The 26,873-nt window shown below is 48.1% G+C and overlaps 1 protein-coding gene across 1 annotated transcript in view; it reads right to left on the bottom strand.

Moving 5' to 3' along the window:
• The window catches only part of LOC142584535 (uncharacterized), a 714,262-nt gene that overhangs the window by 22,938 nt on the left and 664,451 nt on the right, over nt 1-26,873 (bottom strand). The window contains exons 31-33 of the mRNA XM_075694643.1: nt 14,779-14,853; nt 11,351-11,479; nt 4,612-4,738 (exon numbers count right to left, since the gene is read on the bottom strand). Coding sequence (XP_075550758.1) covers nt 4,612-4,738; nt 11,351-11,479; nt 14,779-14,853 — 331 coding nt within the window. The remainder of the gene's footprint in view (nt 1-4,611; nt 4,739-11,350; nt 11,480-14,778; nt 14,854-26,873) is intronic.

Raw genomic sequence — 26,873 nt, 5'->3', positions numbered from 1 at the left:
GGAGATATCGTATCTCCCTGCCTGACGCCTTTCTTTATTGGGATTTTGTTGCTTGCTTTATGGAGGACTACGGTGGCTGTGGAGCCGCTATAGATATCTTTCAGTATTTTTACATATGGCTCGTCTACACCCTGATTCCGCAATGCCTCCATGACTGCTGAGGTTTCGACAGAATCAAACGCTTTCTCGTAATCAATGAAAGCTATATATAAGGGTTGGTTATATTCCGCACATTTCTCTTTCTCTTCAAACTGGAAATTCTCCAAGTTTCTTAATTGTTATGGATGGTTCTACCAGTTGTCCATGTTGTCGCCGAGCCTCACATAATTGAATTCTGTGCACATACTGGAGTACATTTTAGAACTTATCCAAGCACCAGTGATTACAGCGGAATCTCGATGATACGAATCTCACGGGGTCACGAAAAATATTCGTATTAGCCGAAGTTCGGATCATCGAAACACAATTAATACTAGCTAAATAAAACAGTCAGAGGTGAACTCACTCAGGCACAAGTACGTAAAAAGAATTTATTTCTTGAAGAAAAAGTCTCTGATGTCCTTCTGCTTCTTTTTCTTTGTCAGGTCACTTAGCAGACTTTGTTCAAATCCATAAAAATGCGTGCACGTGTTGTCGCTGATTTCATCAATGGCCATAGCATGCCTCAGAATGTCGAGCGCATGCAGCGCTTCAGCCGCCAGTGGTGTTCTTTCGCCATCGCCCATGTCTATGTCGTCGCCATCATCGCTAGAATCACCAGCCTCGCATGTGGCCTCTTCGATAATATCTTCTACCGTGTGCGGACCACAGGTGGCGAGATTGTCATCTGCCGAGCAAAAGTCATCAGCTGTGCACTCACCTTATGCCGTCCCCAATCCTCAATTGTATCTTCCGGCTCTGGGGGCACCTCTTCTGGACTCTTGAAGAAGCTGCATTTGCCGAAGCAGTTCGCTACGGTAGTCGGAGTTACCCGATCCCATGCCATAGCTATAAAATGGATGGCATCCAAGAGGCTTATTTGCAGGTCGCCTTCGTCCTTTTGATCAATTTTAGCAAGTAGGCAGCACACAAGAAGACTCTTTGGTGCTTTGCATTCTTAATAATCCCAGCGTCAAGGGGTTGCAGGTGGGTCGTCGTGTTTGCGGGTAAAAAGACAAGTTCAACGCTTTGAAGCGTTACTTGCCTCGGGTGGGCGGTGCACTGGTCAAGAAACAGAACAATCTTGCGATTCTTGCAAGCCATCCTCCTCTCAGGGAGCGACAGAAACTCTTCGAACAGCGCCGCCATCATCCACGCCATTTTGTTTGAGCGATAGACGCACAGCAAATGACTCTCGCGCTTGAAGCAGCGGGGCTTTTGAAACTTGCCAACTACCGTGTGCTTAAGTTTCTCCGATTCATCGGCGTTACAGCATAAGAGAACCATAATGCGCTCTTAGCTTTTTTTACCTCCTTTGCATGCTTCGCCTTTTAAACAGAGGCTCTTCTCGTGTTGCAGGTTAAAAAATGGACCTGCCTCATCAGCATTAAAAACATCACGAGGCTCATACTCCGCGATGAGTGAAGGCAGCTTCACTCCTCGCAAACGCTTTTATAAACGAGACCGTGCCTAGTCTTAAAACGATGCAGCCACCTGGAATCCATCGATGTGCAGAGCAAGTGCAAACTCTTCTTTAAACCGAGTCAGGAGAGTCTCCTCAAGCCTCACGTGCTGAGTGGTCTTCCCTTGCTTTGCATGGACGCTGAACGAAAGCACGTTTTTTCATGATAGAGTCTCGCTGTGCAACAATTGTGCTCAGTGTTGACGCTGCGAGGCCTAGCTCCTTAGCCAACTTCATCCGCTTCCTCTTGGGATCCTCATCGACCTTTCGAAGAATGTCTAATTTCTCTTTAAAAGAGAGCGCTTTCCACTTGCGAGGCATAGCTCACTGCGACTAGGCAAAATGGCGCAAACACAGAGAATGCAGCCCAGAGCACAGCAGCCATGCCGTCCGATGGCACGCAGAGAAGGAGGAAAAGCACAAAAGCAACAAAAGCGCCACCGCTTCAAACTCTTCGCGCCCAGTCGCTGCCTTCGCGCTGTCCGGCCCCGCGTCTGTGCCTCGGCACCAAAAGAGAGAGGGAGAAATCGCGTGACTACGCGCTGTTCTCTTTCATACCCGTCGGTGGGGCGGCGTTTATTCGTATCAAACTACGCGGGTCAAAAATCTCTGCGTAACAACCGTTGTGTAGCACACTGCAAACTAATGGGGCTCGGCCGGGACCACAGAAAAATTCGTATCATCCAGAAATTCGTATTAGCCATGATCGTATCATCGAGATTCCACTGGAAGGTTCGCTGAGCCATGTATAAATAGCCGACGTGTCTGATCCGCAGATTGAAGTTCAATGATCGCCAACTTCACTCGCTGCTATCATTGTGCTTGGAGTGTTACTTGTTTTGCTTGGCCCAATAAAGAGTTAAATTTGTAACCCCCATATGACACTGCGTCATTCTTCACTGTCACTACGTGACAATACGTACGGTACTTGAAGCTGCAGTGGATCTATTGCCACGTGCCATCTGCCGCGTCATGAAGTCCGCTTTTGGGGCGATTTACCAGCACCGCAAGGGGAGACGTAGAATGAGCCGCACAGCCACTTCCCAACGACATTATGGCAAAAATGGCGGATGCAGCCAGACAACTAACATTCTAAATATATCCCCTATTTGAGAATTGAAAGAACGAAAGTCCTTGGAGCATAGAAATGTATCGGCAATGGCCAGGGCGTTCATTTGGGATCGAACTAAAATATTGCAAGAACCAGAGTTGAATTAACGGAAGTCTACTGTACATAATTTTAAGAAAACCCCGAGTACTGTAAGCACAGCTGGTGCATCTGAAATCCGGTGGAGCAGACCAGAATCGCATTGAAGTGCCTCGGAATTTCATTATTTTACACCACACAAAATTCTACACTGACCACCCATGGTCCTGATGACCATTGCAGCAATCTTGGCTCAATGCAAGGCCTACAACACTTCAAAGGTTGTGGAAGTAATTGCAAAATGAATTAAAGTAATTTTAATTGTAAGCTAGCATTAAGCTTGCTGACAATTATCTGGTGAAGCAGGCAAATATGGTATCCAACGTGGTATCAGAGTACTTTACGTTGATAAACTGACTCAATTACTTATGCAGACTGTTGTATGCAAAAAAAAAAAGTTTACAAGCAAATTACCTGGGCAGCAAAGGAAGATGTGCCTGTTCTCCCAGATAGGACTGAAGGTCAATGAACTGCTACACCACGTTCTGTAGTATCAAGAGTGACCATGTTTCCAAAAAATTATCAACATAAGGTGATTGGTAATCCTGCCTTTACCTAACCTTTGACCCACTCCCAGCAATCAAAATTAGGGCAAAGAAGCAGTGGGAAGGCATGTCTACAATTCAAGTATGTTCTGTTTAGGACACACAGGTCCTTGAGTTGTATTTGCCATGATCTCATACGTGCACCTTGATGCAGCGATGAAAAAGTACCGCTGCAGTCACAGAATGTTTCACATTTTACCAGTCTTTGTGAGCAAGAGCTGCTGTCTGCGAACCAACGGTTGTCACTAAAAAGTCGCAATTTTGCCAGAAAGGCGAAGCATCGATTGTGATAGCAAATTAATAGATAGTTACACAAAGGAATAATAATAATAATATATGGGGTTTTACGTGCCAAAACCACTTTCTGATTATGAGGCACGCCGTAGTGGAGGACTCCGGAAATTTTGACCACCTGGGGTTCTTTAACGTGCACCTAAATCTAAGCACACGGGTGTTTTCACATTTCGCCCCCATCGAAATGCGGCCGCCGTGGCCGGGATTCGATCCCGCGACCTCGTGCTCAGCAGCCCAACACCATAGCCACTGAGCAACCACGGCGGGTACACAAAGGAAGGATAGTAGTTTTAGTGCCTGTGTAAACTTGTAAACCTTAGCTTACTAACTAAATTAATAAGCACAGTGTACAAGTAGACATGAACACATCTTGCTCGATGACTGTGGTAACTCGCGGTCAAAACGCTGGAGTGAGGAATCGCGGCAGCAGCATTGAGCGAACTGACCTTCATGCATCTCTCGCTTTAACGCAAACGAAACGCCGGATGCACAGCGCATACGAAGCTACCGGCACTACGCGCACTCTGCAAACATTGCAGATCGCTTTGACGATGAGGCACACATGAGCGTGCACTTTGGTCATGTCGCAGATCGCTTTCAAGATACAGCGGCCGCACTATGAGCAGCAGCCACCAAAAAAGAAAGCCGCCCCCCCCCCCCCCCCTCCTCGCCACACCCCCGTGCCTCATGCACCTTCGTCGCTTGCGCACACGAGAGTGAGCTGCATTCGCTAGCTCATCCTCACAGCTTTCACTCGCACATATAGCTTCCGGCACATGGCGACAATTTTATTGCCCTTGGACTTGATATGGAACATCACGCCGACAGCAATGGCAGAAATGCACCTGAAGCGCCCATATAATTGCTATCACAATAAAAGCCTGTAGGTGATGATGACTCTGGCAAGCAGACCAATGCTTACTGCTGGTAAGGATTATTCATGAGTGAAGCGCAGAGGTCCTCACCCTGCGTGTCTGGTAGCAGTTCAGCGTGACGCTGCTTGAGCAAGCTGCCGAGTGCAACCAGCGTACCAATGTCCTCGTGTCCACTGAGAAGGTCCTGCTTGAGTGATCGGACGAACACGGCGAGCACCTGCACACAGAGACCCTCTCAGAGTGCGGCGGCCACAGCAAGCGGGAAATAAAATGAATACCAGCCAAAATTATATACACTTGGTGCAATGCTAAGAGCACAGCAACAGAGGTGACTGAACAAAACATTTATTTCACCAGCAGTGCCCATAAAAAAGCACGTTGTCAGTGAGCGTCCTTATAAAGAACCTTTCATTTGAGCATGAATACGAAAAGACAAGCACAAAATACTGTGTAATCAAGCACAGGATGATTGTGGGCAGATAATGGCCTGCATTTCTTAACTTAATCCCTTACATGAATAAACTGATTCTGAACAAGGACATAGAATGACTGTACAAAAATTCTCCAGTATTGCATACATGATTGCTATTTACCTGGCCAATCACTCTGGCAAAGAGCGAGTGAAAATGCTTCCAGTGTATAATTTTCTAGAATGCTGTTCAATGCTCAATACTGTTGCGTGCACAAGATTTTACAGCAAGACTTCTGGCAAACACTAAGATTTGGCTACGTCTCTTCTGCGCAGTCCGTCTCGCCACTCTTAGTATTTACCCGGGAGCGCAAGTTTCGGATGGCAAGAGGCAGGCAGACACGACAACAAGGGGACGATTTGCGGCTCGGTGCTTCTTGGTAAGCGCTGAAAATTTTTACCTTTTTCTTACTTTTTTCATGCAAGTTTTAAGAGCTGCTCAAGTTTGCCAAAAATATATTGTGCACCTAGGCACATTCAAGGCCACATGCATGCATGCGTTTCGCGAACCACGATGTTAGGACCACTGAGAATTGACACTATATTGTGCAAGCTATGACGATCAACAAACCTGCAGAGAGTGGATAAATCAATGGATCTCTTAAGCATGAAAGCTTTACGAAAAGGGCTTTACAATACACTATTGACATACCTTGCACATAGTTTCTAGTGACAACACTAGAAAACATAACGCGGGCACATTCCTAAGATCTGCACATGCTGCGATTCTCTCTTTGTAAGCCTACATACATAGAAGCTTGCTTATAGAGATATTGCAGACATATTCGGGGAACCTAATACGTGAATAGATGTTAGCACTGCACACTCCATAGCACTAGAAATGTTCAAGAATTTATCTGCAGCAACTTAGGAGGCGCGCTGCCAAAATGGGCTTTCTTTGATGATGCAGCATTTCCTCACAAAAGGAACAGAGAAAAGTGATGAGGAGGTTTTAGAGTGTTCACGCAAAGAATAAGAAAAAAGCAAGTAGCGACACCACTTGTAAAGTTAACAGAGAGATTTTCATCACGTCAGAACGATCGCACTTGCGTCCATTCCTTTTGTCTACATTTGCAGTTATTTTTTCTTGTATATTTTGGTTTGTATTCGCGGAAATTGTATTGCGAACGTGGCGGTAGCGGGGCCGTCAATTGCTTCCACACGCGAAATGTTCAAACCACGTCTAACTGAGCAAAGACGGTGGAGAAGTACGAGGTGGAGATCACCTACGAACCTGATGAAGAAATGCAGTGTGAACCAAAGCTTAGAGATATCTATAAACATTGGTGTGAACACCACGGTGCGGCTCAAAAAAGTACTGTCATTCCTCAGCAAAGTGGTGTCATTGTGCTCAAAAGTGGTGCCATTGAGAAAGAACACTGCAATGCAATGCAAACTGCATCAATGCAATGCGCGTTAAATGCTAATGAGAACTCTGCAAATAAAATTCAGTTCAGAGACTGCAATATGGCCGGTTTGTTGCCTTGCCTTGTTGCAACCTCTTAAGCAGCAACAATACAGTCAGAAACATAACACAGCAGCCCTAAACTCAGCAACATTTCGCCACAAAAATGAACTCGGCGACATAACTCAGCGACAAGTAATGCTCCTGCATTTATACATCACAAGAATTGCTTAGGTGCCCTCATAGTGTTTTTGCACGTCCATGATTTTATAGTGCTTTGTGTAACAGAATAGCTTGAGGTGGGAAAAAATTATGCAGATCCCACGCACTGTGGGAATCGATGTAAGCGAAGCTTTCCATGCTGGATGCTTTGATTGATGATAATTAGCGGTGATCTTGACAGCTAAAGCTCAATTTCTTCAACATTTAGGCTAACACGAGAGTGGTGAGCTGATGTTAAACATTACCTTGTGTGCACCACTGCTGTTTGTCTGCATAGTACACAGAACACACAGGGAGAGGTGTTTCCTTGAGGCATTGTTGTGCACCATATTTTATAACTTTTAAGAGGGTTCAGCGTTGTCATTTCCTCACATGGCACACCGCATTGGGGCAGAAGTATTAAACTTGAAGTGGATTATAGGGCTGTACGTTCCAAAACCACACTTGGATTATGAGACAAGCACTAGTGGTGGACTCTGGATTAATTTTGACACCGTGATGTTCTTTAACGTGTCCCAAAATGAAAGTGCATGTGCGGTTTCTATTTCGCCCTCGTCGAAAAGTGAATGCCACAATTGGGATCAAATCCACGACCTCTAGCAATGCCATAGCTGCAAAGCTAATGCGGCGGCCACAGAAGTGTTGATTTGACGGTCGACTGCCCCCGTAGTGTCTCCTGGACTCTGTAGTGCGTGCGCTTTAATTAATGCGGCTCTGCTTCTGCACGCCTGTTTAAGTGGCCCGCTTGACATAATTGCATGGCATTTATTTTTCAGAAATAGCAGCAACGTACTGTACCGTAGCTTGAACTTAAGCTTATCTATCCTGTTTCCCCGCAACCGCTGTCGTATAGTAGTGGGGTTTCCTTGCCTTCTCACGTCCCCTCCCCCCTCTCTTATATTGGAACTGCCTCTTCTCCCTCTCCTTCTTCTACTCTTTGCAATTCTATCTGCGTCCCCTCTGGCCTGTTACGATAGTAGGAAGGGAAGCGCTGCAGTTTCTGCAATGCTTCTGAGGGGAGTCACGGATATATACAGCTGTCAAGCGGCTAATATGGCGATGGCCAGGGAGCTCCAGAGGGCACTGCACACATTCGACATGGTGGGGTGAAAACAAGTTTCTCTCATCGCCTTTTCTCTCTTACTCACGCTGTCATCTATATACACGCTCTGAACCACCCCTCAATGCACGTGGTGTGCGCGACAGCAGCAGCAGCAACAGTGGGAGAGCTGAAGGAAGAGGCAAAGAAAGCTTCCTTTTAAAATGTACATAACGAAGAAGAACCACTGGTCAGCCAGGCGCATCTCCAGCGTGGATGGAGTCGTACCCAGCACCTCCACCAATTGTCAAAGCGTTTATTGACAGGGTATGCAAACAGAGAGAGGTCAAACTCGGCGAAGAGGTTTTACCTTCCGAGCAGCCAGAACTGGCGCCGTACGTAAATGCTGGTGACGCATGTGACTGACCGGCACTTCTTCGTTGCATTTGTCCCCCGAAGAAAAAGATGCCATCCTTGCGATATAAGCATATGGCAACATAGAGGGATCATAGAAAGGCTTGAGCCGATTCACGTGAACAGTTTCAGGACCGCGGCGGTGCTGATCAGAAAATGGCAACACAGGCTCTAAGCATAGTTCATGGGGGATGTATGTGCGATCACACGATAAGGGCCATGGTATCTCGGGAGTAACTTAGAGGAAAGGCCAGGAGCTACAAATGGAACCCACAGCCAAACCAAAAAATACAATTTACCCTCCCAGGGTAAAACCTCTGCATCGAGTTCAACCTCTCCCTCCATGCATACCCTGTCGGTAAACAACTTGACAATTGGTGGAGGTACGACTCCACCAATGCTGCAGTTGCACTTGGCTAACCTCTTTGTTACAAGTAAAACAAAAAAGAATGTGCTACACATATGAAATTGCAGCCGTACAATGGGGATCTGTGTCAGACGGTGTTCATTCTGTATGCCTTTGCTTTGCGCTAAACCCATTGTAAGGAGTCATGCACCAACGAGCCCAGCTTCTACACGATGCCACCCTTCTCACTACTGCTTGGCGTGGCAGTGAACTGGCACGAGACCTGCCATAGGCAGCTCAACACAGTGCCTCAAGGAAACAATTTAAATACAGTCGACTCTTGTTACAATGGACCCTGACAATCTGACAAAAACTTCCGTTTTATCTGAAGTACGTAATATGTGAGACGCCTCACTTCCGAAACTTTCGTCAAGCTGTCTAACAACTTTATTGCAGAGGGTGAGTGTCGAACATCCAAAGTAAATGACAAACAAAAAAAGTTGCAGTTTTGCCCAAAAGGTAAAGCATCGATTGCAACAGCAAACTAAGCAAGATAAGCGTGGCTGCAGCAGCGAGCAAATTGACGTCTGTGCTGTCTCTCGCTTCAACACGAACTAAACGTCAAAGGCACAGCACATACGAAGCTACCAGCACTGGGTGCACATTGTCCACATCGCAGATCGATTTAAAGATAAGGCCCACGCAGGCGTGCACTTTGTTCACATTGCTGATCCCTTTCAAGATACGGCGTCTATAAGGGCGTGCACTTTGTCCACATCGCAGATCGCTTTCAAGATACGGTACCTGTGCGACTGCGCCATTGACAGCAGTCACCGAGAAAAATGGACACTAATTTCATCCGCTCTAAGCGACAGTACGTTGTAGCGAGGTCTGTTAAAAGCGAACTTCTGTGCATTAATAAGGCTAAATGAGGCTGAAACATGGTCTGTTATAGTTGAAAGTCTGCTGTACACATGTCCGTTGTAACGAGTATAGACTGTATTTGAAGAAAGGCATGCTATTTTCAGCAATGCGCACCACATGAAACTGTGATGGCCCAAGTAGCAATGATCACAACGAGGTACAACGGCACTTGGCTTCTATATGCTCATTTAAAACCGTGGTGTGAACCTACTCTTGTACCACGGCTTTAAGCACTTGCGATTAGTCTATGTTGCCATGGCACACTTGGACAAAGCATCAGTTTTCATGTGTGAAGGTCATAGAATAGATGTCAGCTGCATCTAATATTGTCATCATAATTTAACACTTCTTGAGTTAAATTATGGTGACTTCTTATGTTGGTTTGTTATGGAAGCAAATGACTGGACAGCTGTGGCACAAGCCTCAACAGCTGTTAGCAGCAAATATAAACTTTTCGTTCATAACTTCGAAGGAAGCGCATTATCGTGTATGCTTAGGCTTAGTAATTGAGGACAAAATGCCACAGGGAACAGTTTGACAACATCGGTATCTTCAGTGTGCACGCCATGAAAATGTTTCAGGATGTTATATTGAACCGTAATGCTGTTCAGCTTGAACTGCATAAGGTAAGTCCTGAGATCTAGGAACCTCTGCGATTATTACTAAATTTACTATACAGTCGCCGACCGATTTTCCGGACTCCAAAAATTCGGACATACCCGATTATTCGGTCAGCTTCGCGGCACCGCCATTCCCCCCATAGACCATAATGTATAACAACTGCCGAAATTTCGGACACGTTGCAACCTCTCGTCTGATTTTTCGGACACTCCTTGGGCCAACTCGATCGAGAGCATCATGCACCGACTATGACCGGCGCACAGTTCGACTTGCTGAACACCATTTTTGTTTTGAACAGAGCCTCCTTGCTGCCCCACGAAGTGGTGCTACTGGAAATCCCCGCTCATCATCATCGTTTCTGCCTGGTTCGATAGAGTGGCTCTACAGCAGTTCCAGTTTCAGCTTAGTAAGCCATGTCAAGACAATCCAGCAGCTGATTTGTTTCTTCGCGGACAACGCTGTGAGCAGGCTACGTTTTTCGTTTGTGCGACTGGTGTCGGCACGGTGGTGTTTGCTTTGTGTGCTGTGTCGAGGTTTCGGTGATCCAAAGTGGCGTACGGAAACATCGTGTCAAGTGTCTAATGGCGCCGACAGTGCCCGCGCAGACTTCGCTGGGGAATGCCGGCAAGCGGGTGCCGGGAGGCCTAAGATTTGTCGCCTTCCGATGTGCTCCCTACTGACACGGAAAATGTTCTGCCAAGACCTGCGCAGTGGTTGCATTGCGATTCCGAACTCCGTCTCATTTGACAGTTTCACAGGTGCTGACACTGCAGTACTGACATGCGCAGAACTCAACGACGGCAAGATCATTCGTCAGGTTTCTGCTGCACCGCCGGACGATGACTTCGAGTCGGAAGATGACGCACAATGTGCTACGCTGCCGTCGCATGCGGAGTGTGCACAAACAGTGACCGTACAACCCTCTCCAAGATTCAGGCTTATCTGACTGCGCGTAAGCAGAACAGCGTGCAACGGCGCATTCACGATTTTTTCAAGCCTACTGCCGAGCCCGAATAAGCGCGTGGAAATAAAGGATTTCATTTTTTTTTTCTTAATCTGCTTTTTCGGACACCTGTTTATTCGGACATTTCCGCAGTCCCCGTGAGGTCCAAATAAACGGTCGGCGACTGTATAAGGCAAATAAATGCAAACATAATTTATTTCTTATTACATGTATTTTAATAAATTGGGAAACCGAGAGGCAATCAAAATCATGGTGATAATACAGAAAGAACTGTAGGAAGAAGTAAACATCCACCATAGCTGGTAAATACTTTACAGAATTACGGTGGGCATCATGTGATGTTTTTACTCCTTCCTACAGTGTATATACTTCACTGTCATTGCACTACACTCTGAACATTCGCCCAGAACACAGCAGTGCTGCACCTGAGTGATGCGTCCCTGCTTGAGGCGCAGCTGCACTGCATCCAGGGAGTCCCGGTAGAGTGGCAGCACAAGCAGCATTGCCGCTTCCAGCTGATCGTCTGACAACAGAATCTTCACCAGGCGCTGCACCTGCACAGACAGTGGCATTCATTTGTGCACACCTTGCCGTGCTGTACCACCTTACCAGCACAACGGTTCACTGCCATTTGGGTATATACAGTCAATCCCATATATATTGAAGGGGATCACAAAATAATTTCATGAACCGATAATTCTAATTATAAAATATGTCTATCTGAAGCTTATCCGAAACTTCTGTGTCTCTGACAGTTTGCTGGGCTATATCTCTGTCCACAGAAACGAAAATATTGTGAGCGTCGGGAAGAGGATCCACCGAAAGAGAGGTTTGCAGGAGCATAAGGGCCACTTCTGCATGGGAGCAGTCTAAGATGGCACGATGACACGAAAGGAAGGTTTATCCGAGAATAACGTCGTGGGAGCATGATGGCAGCACAAAAGCTCTATGACATAAAGTTCACCTCGAATAACAACATGCACGGTGCACACAGCTGAAGGGGCAATGTACTGTGAGCTGGCAAAATGTGGACCATTAGTCCATTAGAGCGTCATGGCCACTTTTTTTATCTTACAGCATAGATTCTTGCAGATTACGGAAACGGTGGCCCCCGTGTCAATAAACACTAGTGCGGCAGTTTACTCGACATTGACATTGATAATGTTTTGTGCCGAAACAGATTGGGCAATTCGACTTGCATGCAGCTCTTGCCTCTGGAACTGCAGCCATCATTTTCCCTCTTCTGTAGTATGTAGGTCGGCAATGAACTGGTGACTGTGAAGGGGGCCGAACCACAACAAAAGTGTAAGTTAGTGGCAGTGTGATGGGTGGTTGTTCAATAGACAGGAGGGCCTCAGCAACCTGGGCCCAATAGACGCTGTGGGGTTTCTCGCTCTCGCTGCGTTTTTCAGGCTCTCGCGGTGGTTGTGTGGAGCCATTGCGTTGTGTTGCCGGGGGCTCCGTGTCCCTCTCCTCCTTGCCTGGACGGGGTGGCAGCGGGTCATAAAACACTGTCACTCTGCTGTCATCCCGCCCACGGGAAGGTCAACAGGCTTTCACCATTGGCCGACATTTTGGCGGGATTCGGGCCCTGCTTGCGTGCGCTCCGGGTAAGCGCGCGCAAGACGGGGCCCGAGGAGACCACATCGGGGCATTGGAAGGTGCGTACGTGTTCCTCTCTGCCGGCGGCGGACCCCTTTGTCCGCCGCCGGCCGATGATTACTTCGGCTCGGCGGGGTCCCTGCCTCGGCGGGCGCGCGCACTCTTCTGTCGTCTCGATGTCCCGAAGCAGCGTCTGCCGATCGTGCCCCTGTCTGTTCGTCTGTCGTTTCTTTCTATTTCCCTTTTCTCTGCTGTGGGGGGCGCGCGATGGCAGGCGCTGAACGAAAGATAGGCAGCCTCTCTTACTGCTGGGGTTCTTCGTTCTCTCTCTGTCGCGGTGCGCCGATAGCGGCCTCCGGCGACCATTCGTCCAATGTTTTGTGTAATTAGTTTCAGATTCGGACGTGATGTTAAAACATGTGTTTGTTTTGAGTCCCAGTTTAATAAATGTTCTTTAAGGCTTCTAGAGAGCTTTGCCTAGGGTCTCCCTTGCTGCGCGTGCGGTCTCGCCTTCCCCTAAGCTGGGGGCCGGCGGGGCGCGTACGCGCGCAGCTGCAGCTCGGCACACCGAGCAGGCCGGAGCAGGCGCGGACGCGCGGTGCCCTGCACGTGTGGCGGCTCGGAGTGCTCGAACCCGCGGAGTCGGAGCGTGCGCGTCGTGAGCGTAGCGGGGAGACCACAACGTGTCTACTCGAGTCCGGAGCCAAACACTGTGTAGGCTCGTGCGTGAGAGGTAGTAACGAAAGCCAACACGCTGCCTCTGCATGGATAAAGTCCTTGATTGTGGATAGCAGAGGCTGTTGATCGGCAGGGAGGGCAGCTAGTTGCAAGCTCGATAGTGTGTCGGGCCTCGTGAGGGCTTTGCGGGCGATCATGCGCTGCCTATGCAATTCATCAAAGCTGAGAGATGAGAGCAGCGATCGTGGTGGGATTTCGCATGAGCAGCATCTGAAAAGTGTTGTCCTCGATGCCCTTCGGTATGTGCTTGATATTTTTCCTCCTCAGTAATGGCGCTAGTTGACGCAGTTGCAGAGATTGAACGCATCCTCTATGTGGCCTGTAAAATTCTCGCTGGGATGCTGCATGTTGATGCAAGCACTGCTCTGTGCAAAGCCGATGGGTTGTAGGCCGATTAAAGACGTCCGTAATGGAAGTCTTGAAACCGGACCAAGTGGGAATGGTGGTCTCGGAGTTGTGATACCATAGTTGCGCGATGCCCGCGAGATAAAACATGACGCGAGTCAGCTTCATTGGATCGTCCCATTTGTTATTGACGCTGACTTGTTCGTACGTACAATCTTCAATAGCTGAGTCACCTGAGCCATAGAAAGTGGACGAATCCCACTGATGGTACATGGCACTGCAGGTGGCATTGGCTGCCAAAGAGTAAGGCTGAGTCGATGTCTCGTTGGACATAAGGGAAGCAGAAACAGAAAGGAGCGTCCAGGAACGAAGTTCCAGGTTCGTGCTAGGGACCCATGCGGCATCCACCAAATATCATACGGTTTATTGACGCGTAGACGTCAAAGAATGACGACGAATGTCAAAAGCGAATGTCAAGGAGCGGCGGGCGTCAAGCAGCCCAAAATCCAGGCAAGGACAAGCTCGGGTCGCATGGCTACCAACAACACTGTTGCTTGCTTGGCTGCTTCATCAGCTTGTCTTCTTCATTACAACTAAAATAAAGATGTGTTTCTTCCTACAAATTAAAACCAGTTGGAAGACAACCCTCCGATCTAATGCATCAGCTTTCGAAATAGCTGGTGCAATCGATGCTGTGTTCCCACCCTTGTGTTGCTTGATCAAACATACCTGGAACAAACCTTAACCACCAAAGTATTACAAATTCCCTGCACCAATACCAAGTATATAAATATCCCTAGATTACACTGGAGTGAAGAGTTTCTTGACACCCTTCCAACTTTGCTAAGTTAGGCTTTATAGTGTCATACGTCATCATAAGTCAATTCGTGCTGCAATCTCTCGAGAAGGCTGCAAAATGAAGGCCTCATACAAAACAAAAGTGTCCCTCTCCAGTGTCAAGGCATGCATTCCTATCCTAGCTGATGAAGCCTTCACCAAGCTCTACTTTCAACATTTTCAACACACAGTGAATGCATGGCAAGCAATGACAATTACTGCACACATTTTTAAGTGAAGATAACTATACATTCTTGTTGCATTACACACACAGATTACTAAGCTGTGCTCTCACAATGCAGCAATTAGGAACAAACAAAAAAAGACTCACCTCCACCGCAGTATTCTCATCATCGACAAATGGTGCCAGGGCATTAATGATGCGTGGCAAGTTTCTTGCAGCTTCCTAGCAAGAGACACAAAAAGAGCTGTGATATCAAACACTATAGCTAAACAAGTTCACAATTGCTTTCACAGATGTATCCTGTCCACTATACTGCGAGTTGCTGACAGTAAAAGTAGCTTTGAAGGCTAGCTCTCTTTTCATCTTTTAATTGAATAACTAGGAGATCTCTCTAAAGGTGTGCTTGCAGCAGGCAGAGGCATGTGTCTCTTTGTGATTGAGAGCAGAGTCCAGTGACTGCCTTTCTGGATAGTCATTCTAATTAAACCTTCTGTAAATAAACACATCTCATCTGTAACAGTTTTTCGTGGAGGTACAGAGTTTGTGATCATGCAGCATGGTTTTGCAACTGCTTGATTTTCACCGAAGATGCCACCTTACAGGACTGTTTCCATTAAAGGGACACTAAAGGTTACTATTAAGTGAACGTGGACCGTTGAAATACCATCCCAGAAACCTCAAAACGCTTGTTTCGTGCCAAGGAGAGACTTATTTTAAGAGAAAATGCGTTCTGAAACGTCCGCGTACCTCTAGCGCAGTTCAAATCGCCCGCCCTCCGATCGAGGAGTACTGACATCATGGTCTCATAGTGACGTTGCGACATCGGTGAGTAGAACGGCGTCCGCAGACGGCGCTACGGCTTTTCTGCGCAAAACGCAAACGCGCGGCCAGAAACAGAGCCAAGACAGAGCCGACAGCAGAGCGAAAGCGGGAGTATGGTGGCTAGCGGAAGGAGAAACGCGCGACCATAAGCTGGTACTTTATTCTATGACGCAAACTTCGACGCTCGTCCCAATGGACCCTGACAACGACAGATTGGCTCGCGATGCTGGGCTCAACTTCAGCGATTTGAGCACTGACGAGCGCGACCTGCTGCTGAGGGCTCGCGCTGCCGGCGTCGTTGCATACTACGACGGCGGCCTCGACACCGGCTCTCCGGAGCGGGAAAGCAACGAGGGCTTCCCACAACATCACAAGGACGTGGCATTCTCACTGCTTGTTCGAAATGAAAGTTTCGCGAGCCAGCGGAACCCGCACAGCACGACGCGATAACGAAACTACTGAAACTTCAATGCGTGCGCGGCGCAGAGCCGAGCGAAAACGAAACCTTTTGACCACTCATACTACTAAAGGGTAACGTCAAAATGTTATTTTTTCTTAGAATCGAATAGATGTAGACAAATAGCATTTTCTTCCGTCTTATAATCGAGTGAAATGATAATTTTAATACGAGTAGTTGAGTATTAGTAACACAAATTATGAGGAGTGCTTTCGTCATCGGGCTAGTACCGGAATGTCACTGGGGGGTCTCAAATCGTGTCATGCATTTACCTCAATTCCTCGATTACTAAAGCTCTGTTCGCGATTAGATTGACGCCTTAGACGTTCTAGAAAATTGCTCTACCACTTTAACTTGACTTTCTGGTAACCTTTAGTGTCCCTTTAATGTTGAAGGCTGAGATGTCTTACGACCAAGTTGTCAAACTGAACCTGAAGCGAAGACCAAGCCCAAACCGGAATTTTTGCCAGAAGTGAACCTGAACCCAAACTGATATTCTAAAAATGTGCCTGAACTCAAACATAAAAAAATAAAAAATAAAAATAAATAAAGTTTTTCAAGCATATAGGTGCTCAATAGCACATATAGCTTCTTAATAGATAAGCCATATTTACTTGAAATATTTACTCCTTCAGTCGGTGCGCACCACTTGTTACGACTCGGAAGTTTCATTGGGTGTGGGAATAGCAATAGACCGATACCGAGATGCTTGCACTTCTGCCCTCTGCTATCCATGTTCTATCCCATGACCGAAACTTTGCTTCAGGGGCTCTGCAGAAACCCTGTTTATGTTGAAGCTCCCAATATGGCCATTATAGGTCAGCTCGCTACTAGTACTGGATTAAGCGTGAACTGAAAATACACAGCGGAGCAAAATAATAGTGTTCTCAAGAAAGGAAAACAAAAAATATCAATTAGTTCATCAGTATGACTTCTTGTAACAATAACACTACGGTCATTTAAGTAACAATGTCACTTAAAGGGCCCTGACCCCCTTTTTAATGAAGTAAAAAAAATGCTACTGAAATTAATCCAGGCTATTTGAGAAATACTCTGCAGCAAGAAATACCTCAATGCACGCAGGAGAAGCAGAGGTATTGGCAATCAAAAAATGCCCCTTTCGTCTCCTTCTCGGTGCTTCCACTCCTCCTTCAATTCCCTGCACGCGAAGGCTAGAGCGGAGTGGGGTGCGTTCACGACGCTCCACCTACTGAATGTCACCGTGGTGCACAGTTGAAATTTGATTTTGAACTTTCACATAGACACCACTACTTCCAATTTTGCCGCCAACGACAAGCCGAGCTTAGCCAAGCCCGGTTGTCTTCAGTGAGCCGCAGTGCGCTCAGTGAGCTGGCTTGTCGCGGTATCTATGCAATGTAGCACACCGAAGCTATGTGCAACTGTAGTGCATATGCAACGCATTTGTTGTGTGCACAAAAAAGGCTGGAGTGCACACTCATGCTCATGCACTCCAGTCCGGCCGTGTTATGTGGCACAGACCAGCTCTGTTCTGCATCAGCTTGATCGATAGATGGTAGCCACATACAACTTGTGCATTGCAGAGGCGCTGTCAATAGTTCAATGCAAACCGATGTCCGCTAAGGCCACGAGCAGCCACGAGTAGTCTGGCCTTAAGTTTCACATCATCGTCATCAACGTCATCAGCCTGTTTTATGTCCACTGCAGGACGAAGGCCTCTCCCCGTGATCTCCAATTACCCCTGTCCTGCACCAACCGATTCCAACTAGCACCCGCGAATTTCCTAATTTCATCGCTCCACCTAGTCTTCTGTCGTCCTCACTAACCGACGCATTACATGACCTGCCCAGCTCCATTTTTTTCTCTTGATGTCAATTAGAATATTGTCTATACTGGTTTGCTCTCTGATCCAAACCACCCTTTTTCTGTCTCTCAACGTAATGCCTAGCAATCTTCGTTCCATCGTTCTTTGGCGCTCCTTAACTTGTTGTCAAGCTTCTTTGTCAGTCTCCAAGTCTCTGCTCCATATGCCAGCACTGGTAAAATGCACTGATTGTACACCTTCCTTTTCAATGATAATGGTAAGCTTCCAGTCAGGAGCTGGCAATGTCTGCCATATGCGATCCAACTCATTTTTATTCTTTTGTGAATTCCCTTCTCATGATCAGGGTTCCCTGTGAATTATTGACCTAGGTAAAGGTACTCCTTCACAGACTCTAGAGGCCTACTGGCGATCCTGAACTCTTGTTCCTTTGCCCGGCTATTTATCATTATCTTTGTCTTTTGCATATTAATCTTGTTTGTTGGCTTCTCATGATATAAGTTACATTGAGGATGTCATGGCGCAAGTGTGTCGATGCAACAATGGCAGAAGGTGACAAGATCAGGCATATCTTAAAGAAGGTTAATGCTGATGCCTTTCAGATGCTGTTGGTAAAGAACTGCAGCACTGTGTCTGAAGTAGTGACACTCTGCCAGAGCTATGATAGGCTGCACAAGCAGCGGCTAACCACACGCAATTCACTGGTAGGCTATCTCTCTGGCTTGACTCTTGCCACCAATGGCTCTTCGATCGTAGCGCAGATTAAGCAGTTTGTTTGCGAAGAGGTGGCCCACCAACTTTTATTGGTATCTCTGATGCAAGCGACACCCTCCTCTCCATTGACGCCCATACTGCAGCTTTCATCCAGCAACAAGTCACTCAGTGCATTCATTCCCCCTGCCTTTCACAACACTCCTGTTGCTGCGCCACTCAGGTATGCGCAGATCGCTATAATGCCCGCAACGCTGACCTGTGCCGCATTTACTGGAGCAGCGCGGACACCAATGACATTAGTCTTTCCCACCCAGTTAGTGGCACAGTATCCCAGCATGCAATAGCCATGGTGCACACCAGACAACTGGCCGATATGTTACTTCTGCGGAATTGCTGGCCACATGACATGTTTATACCGGCGCCGGATGCCACTTACTGTTTGCTTCTGGCAACCAACTTTCAGCTACCTGCCAAGAGAATTTCAACGCCATGCTTCAACCGGATATGCTTTTGAATCTATGAGCCCATTAGATGAATGCGCTTTCGTCAGTCGTCGATCACCTCACCGCTGCTCCATTTCACCCATGAGGTGTCGGCCTACCACGCAGCCCCAGGAAAACTAGTCACCGCAGTTCAAGAGACGAGAATTGCATGTCCTGCGAAATCGTCAAGGACTCTGATTTCTCCTCGTAACCTGATTGACGTGACCGTGGAAGCAGTACAGACACTAGCACTTATACACACAGGCGACACAATTTCGGTAATGCATGCCCACCTCTGCCCCAGACTTCGGAAGGTGATGACGTCGCTTTCAGGTCTTTAGCTGTGCATAGTTAGCATGCAAACGTTGGGTTCTTCAATTTTCCACTTATGGCTATCTGCGGGCTGCCAGACCCAGCCAGAACGTCTTCATTTTTCTTGGGTTTCTCCGCCCACCGTGCCACGCACTTCCGCCGGGCATTCGTTTTGCTCAGGCTGGACGGTTCTGGCTACCCGTGGGCTGCCAGAACCTGCCAGGACGATTTTGGTTTGGCTGCTCTCTGGAAGTTCTCTGGCTAGCAGACGACTAAAAGAGGCGATAGGCGCTCGCCGCCATCTTTGCGGGGACTTCACGGATTGCAACGCGGGCACTTGAGGACTTAAATTTACCTCGCTCAGCCAACTGTCTACGGTCATCTTCGGATTTTCTTACTTCTAGCGTAATCATTTGAGGTGCTAACGCACTGTTCCACATTGCGAAGCAGCGTGATACGAGCAGTGGTGAACCTTTTGAAGCTGTTGTGTGTGTATGTGTGCGTGTCCCCAAGGCTTCTTCGCGGCGGTGATCAGCGCGCCACGCTCTCACGCATGCACGTTATCTGCATCGTGTTCCACGCAAGTTGTAGATGCTCATTCACACATATTGCGGTACATTTTCGGTTCATCTTTCTCTGGTGGTGTTCCTTTTCACGTATCTCGTGTATGTATGCCGAGATATCTCCTTTTTCTGCAGATAGCGATGGCATTGCAGCTAGTCCGTGTTCACTCCGTTTCTCCACCGTATGCTTGGGTGGCAGCTTGAAACCTATATGTGTCCGAACTGCAGGCCACTGATGTAAGAAAGCACTGGTCAAGTAATAGGCACACATACATTAGACATACAGTCGAACCCCGCTACAACGAACGTCGCTTCAACGAAATTTTCGCTTCAACGAAATATTTCCAATTCCCCGTCAGCTCGCTATACAAAGTAATGGAACAAATTTCTCATCACAACGAACCATTTTTGGGGCGCGTTTCCGCTTCAACGAAATTTTTGCTATGCGAAGCTCGATTTAAAAATATATCTTACAATAAAACAAGCATATCGCCGCCCATCTATGTACTTCCATAGGCCCATGCTGCTTTGTTTCGCTAAACATTCGCTGGACCAAACTAATCCACTCACTGAAACTAGTACACTCTACTGAAACGCACATGATCACCGCCATAGCTTGGTGTTGATGACTATCGGGCTGGCTGCCTTGCGACGAGGCGCGGGGGCAAGCTCCCGTTTTCTTCCAATCCAATTCAGAGCCGCAACCAATCCGTTGCCAAAGGACGCAGCAGCCTGGCAACAGCAGCGCGTTTGCCCTAGTTTTTTTCACTCGTGCTTGTGCTGCTAGTGCGCTGTAATGAATGCGAGCATGGCGACTTCATCTAGAAAGCGGAAGTTCCTCTCGCTTGAAGAGAAGGCACGGATTATCAGCGCGGCATCCAGTGGCAGGAAAAAGGGAGATGTTGCAGCGGACTTCGGCATCTCACAGAGCACGCTGTCAACGATCTTGAAGTCGAAAGACGCGATAGCGCAAGCTCTTTCTTCGGGGACATCCGCGAAGCGGAAAAAGCTGACGCAAGCGGCTCATGAGGACCTTGAGAAGGCTCTGTACACGTGGTTCCTCGACGTGCGCGCAAAGAAGATGCCGGTCAGCGGAAACATGTTGCAGCAAAAGGCACTTGGCTATGCCTGTATGCTGGGCATCAATGATTTCAAAGCCAGCTCAGGGTGGCTGACCCGTTTTAAGGCCAGGCATGAAATCGTCGCTAAAGTGCTGTGTGGGGAGTCGGCCTCATCAGACGCCGACGCTGCATCTGCTTGGGCATCAGCTACTGTGCCGGAATTAATGGAGAAATATGCCACATCAGACATATACAATGCCGATGAAACGGGACTTTTCTTCGAGCTCCTCCCCTCCAAGACGCTTCACATGAAGGGCCAGCCATGCAGCGGAGGGAAGCATAGCAAAAAGCGTGTGACTGTGCTCCTGTGCTGCAACATGGACGGGTCTGACAAGCGCTGCCCACTGGTGATAGGCAAAAGTGCGAAGCCGCGGTGCTTCAAAGGTGGCAAGAGCCTGCCCGTCAAATATGTTGCCAATAAGAAGTCTTGGATGACACGGGCCGTTTTCAAAGAGTGGCTAACCGCTTTCGACCGTGACATGACGGCAAAGAAACGTAAGGTTTGTTTGCTCATCGACAATTGCTCAGCGCATAACGTTGAAGACGTTCAGCTTCAAAGCGTGGAAGTAAGATTCTTCCCGCCGAATTGCACGGCTTTAATCCAGCCGCTGGATCAAGGTATCATCAATAGCGTTAAAAGCGCTTATCGACAGCGACTGATTCAGCGGCTGGTGTTAAACATCGACACCGGTCGGGCAATCGAAGTGGATTTGTACATGGCTGTACAGATGGTCTCAGCAGCGTGGACGGCAACCAGTCGCAGTATCATCTACAACTGTTTTGTGCACGCCGGCTTTCACTCCGATGCTCAACTGGCAGCGAACTCCACGTCGGACGAGGAAGGCTGCAGTACAATTGCTCCACCCTCCACAGAGGCCAATGCGGCATGGGCAGCCCTTCAGGACTCCGGAGATGTGCCGGCCGATGTTCACATCGGCGACTACATCGCTGTTGACAGTGAAGTGCTAGCTCACGAGGAGCTGAGTGACGAAGCTATAATTGAGGGCGTTCGCCACAACGACGCATCATCGGATGATGACAGCGACGCGGAGGACTTAGCGCCACCACCTGCAATAAAAGTGATGGATGCTTTTGATGTGATCCGCAGATTTTTCGGTGCTCACGATGACGACGTCGCGATGCAACTGTTGACAGAGTGCGAAAGCCGCGCCACTGCACTCGTGGCAAAAAAAAAGAAGCAGAAGAAGCTGACCGACTTCTTTGGAAATAAATGATGTTTTGGGACTATGTGGTCCAACCTGACAGTGTTTTTGGCCTGTTTTCGCCTCAACGAAATTTCGCTTTAACGAAATTTTTCGCGCGCCCCGTCAGTTTCGTTGTAGCGAGGTTCAACTGTACTTACATTGGCTTATTGCTCTCATGATCATGACCAATGTTGTTTTTCATGTGAAACTTTTCACTGGTCACAGGCAGCGTGCATTTTCATGCGCCACCCGCGACCCCAGCTCCTTAGGGTCAAGATGAGAAGCACCATCAGCCATGACAAACTTTCTGAAACCGAAGGCCAAGCAAATCGTTATGAAATTTTATGTGTATAAGACTGCTTTTTCATGTTTTGTGAAGTGATGACACAACACCAACTCCTCAATTTCGCCGGTGGGCGACGCGATCGCTGCGGGCAGGGATTCTCCAGCTATTGCTTTTGAGGAAACAATCACTTACACGCGATTTCGCGTCTTGTCACTGGACGCGTCGGAGACAATCTGTTGCGCTGCACAAGGTGAGGTTGGCCCAGTGCACATCCTGTGCCAAGTCACACGAAATCGAGCGAAAGTGATCGTATGCATGAATGCAACTATATATTTTCAAGCTGGAAATGCATAAACGGGCCTTCTACGCCGAGCCCGCGCCGGCCTCGCCAGGCGCTGCCATGTTGGTAGCGTGTTTACATTCAGCCAGCTGTCCCGGCGACTGATCTTACAAACTTCAGGCAGGTTCGGGTTGGCTTGGGATTCCAGCCCATGTGACTTCCTATCAGGACCGGAACTAGCTGGCTGCCATCTTGCTGCCAGCAGGCTGCCAGAACTCCGAAAATCGAAGAGGCCCAGTGAGCCATCAGTAGCCCTGCACAGGCCAAGTCGCTGTTGAAGAGGAGCTTAATGTTATTGAATTTCTTGTGCTCAGCTCTTGTTCTGATGATGTCATCTTAAGATGTGACTTTTTTTTGCAAGCCATCATGCCGTCATTAACTGTGCCTCTGCAGAGGTTTCGTTCTTATCTCTTTGTGACACATCATTTCAAGAGCAGCCTCTTGAAAAACTTGTCAACACAGAAGACACCGACATACCTCTCTAGTCTTCTGTGATCGTCCCCTTGTCCTGCGACTCCCTGTATGACAGGAGTGTGCTTCGCCCATTGCCCAATGGTTCCTCTGCTATTTGGTGCGCTTGATTTCTGTGCTGGTGCCACTTCCATGTGTGTTTATAACCCAATGTCGCTCCCGCTTCATTTGTTATGCCATGAGTGCGTCAGTCGTGCTGAACCGGTGCACTTGCTTTTCAACATGCACAGAGCCATTTACATCGCCGCTGTAGACTCTGTGCCTCCGAGTTCTTCTGCCGCATCCATTAACCGTAACCTTACACTGACACAGTACGACAAGGTTCTCAGTCTCCATCAATTCAGAGCTTCATCTGATTGCCATTCTACTTCTCTGGGTTAAGCAACAGCTGTCACCCATGCAATTGACACTGGCTTTTCCCCGACATTGGTCCTCTGCGACAGAGACTTTACAGAGTTTTGGTTACGGAAACACGGGTTATTGACAAGCAGGTGACCGACATGCTCACTCACGGCGTTATGCAGCCATTAAGCACTCAATGGGGTATCCCCAATCACTCTTGTTAAAAAGAAAGATGGCATCATCCGATTTTGGGTTGATTATCGTTGTTTTAATAAGATCACACAAAAGGATGCCTATCATTTGCCCCACATAGACAATGCCATTGAATGCCTACAAGGAGCCGAATTTTTTTCTTCCTTAGATCTTCGCTCTGGATACTGGCAGGTGCCCATGGCCGAGGCTGATCACTGTAAGCTTGCATTTGTCACACCCGACGACTTGTATGAATTTAATGTCATGCCGTTCGGCTTTTGTAATGTGCCAGCCACATTTGAACGGATGATGGCCATTACCTTGGGTGGCCTAAAGTGGCAAACATGCCTCAGTTATTTAACAGACGTTGTAGTGTTTGCACCCAACTTCCAGATACATATGATCTCCAATCACTTTACTTCACATCACTTCAATCTGAATGCCCCTGCCGAAATTCACACTGGTGCCAGTAGCGTCTGGTCCAGTGCTAGCACAATGAAAACCTGGCTATGGCAAGTAAGTCGTAGTGTACGCCAGCCGAACTCTCACCAAAGCTGAAACGAACAATTGTGTGACTGAAAACTAATGCTTAGCCATTGGCTCTTGCCAAATTTTGGCCTTACCTTTACAGCCGATCTTTTGATGCCATCACAGACCGCCATGCGTTTGCTGGTTGCCATCCTTCAATGCACCATCTGGCCGCCTCGCGCGATGGACCTTACGTCCACAGGAATACACCATAAGGGTCTACCTCTCCGGGTGCAAACATTCTGACGCAGACGCTTCATCACGTTCGCCGATCCCACCCGACGTCGACAGCATTTTGCCTTCGACGCATGCTCTGTTACCTTTGCACATCTACGACTTGGCTTCAGAGCAGCAAAAAGACCCGTGGATAGCCACTCTTATGAATCTATAAAATCCTGTCGAACTACTGGTGTCTTGTGTGCTCCACCGTCAAGCATCACATTTTGCTATTCGAGAATTTGAGATGGACTTCTCTATCAGCGAAACTGCCACTGCGATGGCCGCAAGTGGCATCTAGTGGTCCCGTGCTAACTCTGTTGCGATATCTTCACTTCATGTCACGCCAACCCGCAGTGTGGCCACGGTGGTGTGCCCAAGACCTACATGCAACTTCAATTTTATTGGCAAGGCATGTACAATCACATCAGAAAATACATCTGCTCGTGCCTCGAGTGCCAACGCCGCAAATTATCCCTTCATCCAGCCGCTCCATTGCAGTCTAGTCCAGCCTTTTGACCATGTCGGGATTCATTTATATCGTCCTCTACTATGTATGGCTACTGGAAACCATTGGGCCGTAGTCGTGGTCGATCGCCTGACGCGACACGCAGAAACCCCTGCTCTTCCACCAGCCACAGCTCACGACATTGCTCACTTGTGAACTCTTGAGTGACCGAGGGCGCATGTTTCTTTCCAATGTAGTGAAGTCTCCCCTTCATCAATGCAACATTATACATCACAACACCACCTCCTATCACCCTCAAACAAATGGCCTCACAGAAAAGTTCAACCGCACTCTCAGTGATATGCTGTCCATGTACGTCACCTCAGATCATTCCAACTAGGACCCAGTCCTATCATTCGTAACATATGCATACTACATTGCCAAACAAGCCACAACAGGATTCTTTGTTTTTCCTTATCTACGGCCGGGAACTTTCCTGTACGATCGACACGTTTTTTCCATATCATCCAGATGCTTCACGGTGCCCTCCGGTTTCCGCTGCCGCTAAGCAGGCTGAGGAATGTTGGCAGCTTGCTCGCTTGCTCACTCACTACAGCACACCAATCGCGCCAGGAGCTTCAATGTGACAATGGCCGACCTGCTCCTACTTTCTCGCCTGAATCACTCGTATGGCTCTGGGTCCCAACTATGAGTCCTGGCCTCTCTTCCAAACTACTTCCAAAATTTTATGGTCCTTATAGCGTCATTGCCCAAAGCTCGCCTGTTACTACATCGTCTAGCCACTGATGCTCCCTTGTGACCACCGTCGCGGAGGGGCGTGAAATTGTTCATTTAAACAGGCTAAAGGCTTATTATGAGCCTGTCATTTCATTGTCACCGTAGGTCACTAGGACGGCTCCCTTTTCATTTGAGGGGCGTTTGCAAGGAAGAAGAATGGCACTAGGCAGTTCATTCGTGTGCCTGGGAGCCAGAAGAAGATCAGCATGCTAGAAACTGCTGCCGCGTGTCACACACTAGTTGGCCCATTCAGCTGAGCTATCATTGCTACTGCTGTGTTTCTGGCTGTCACTCAACGACTCCAATAAACCTTCTCACTTCTCACCTTCTTCTCTCAATCTGGGAAGAGAGCTGCCAAATCCCATGAATAGGGTTCTTGTCGAGTGCAGTGGAATGCCAGTCGCGCCGTCAGCTTGAGCTGTATACGCAACTCTCTGAGCAGGTGGTACGTACCAAGGAGCTGCAGAGCAATCATCGGGAAGAAGTGGAGCAGCTGGAGAAAACTGCGGAGGCAAGGCTAGCTGACGAGCGGCGACGCCTGACGGGAGAGCTGGACGTCCTCCGTTGCAGCCTCCGGGAAAAGGAGCAGGCTCTTAGCCAGTCTGCCAACGAACAGCAGGCGAAGGCTTCTGCCGAAATGGCAGAGCTTATCAACAAACACAATGAAGAGGTCCAAAAATTGTCCTCTGTCCTTGAGGAAGAGCAGAAAAAGACAGAGTCACTCCGCAGTGCACTTGATTCTCTTCAGAAAGAAAGGGACGAAATCATAGAGCTTGCAGAGAGCGTCACAAGGGCCAGCTTGGACTTGGCGGTTGACCCAAGCACTGCAATTAGACGACTTGCAGAAGAGAATGCGACATTGCGACGAGAGGCAGAAGCGGCACACATCGAATATAAGTCTATGCTCTCTGAGGAGAAGTCTAGGCTGAAAGATGAAGTGGAGAGTGTTTGTGCCGAGTACGAGTCGGCACTGCAGAATCTTGAGGAGAAGTTCTGAGGGACCGAGGTCGACCACAGGAGACATCTGGAGGAACTGCTTGCAAGCCAGGAGCAGTACCAGGAAGAAGTGAAATTGAAAGATGAAGAGCTACTTCTACTGAAGCACGAAGTGGAGCAGTACGCTGACACACTTGCCTCGCAAAGG

The sequence above is a fragment of the Dermacentor variabilis genome, chromosome 6 (genome assembly GCF_050947875.1).
Source record: "Dermacentor variabilis isolate Ectoservices chromosome 6, ASM5094787v1, whole genome shotgun sequence".
Lineage (NCBI taxonomy): Eukaryota > Metazoa > Arthropoda > Arachnida > Ixodida > Ixodidae > Dermacentor > Dermacentor variabilis.
This window is presented reverse-complemented; position numbering and strand designations above follow the sequence as displayed.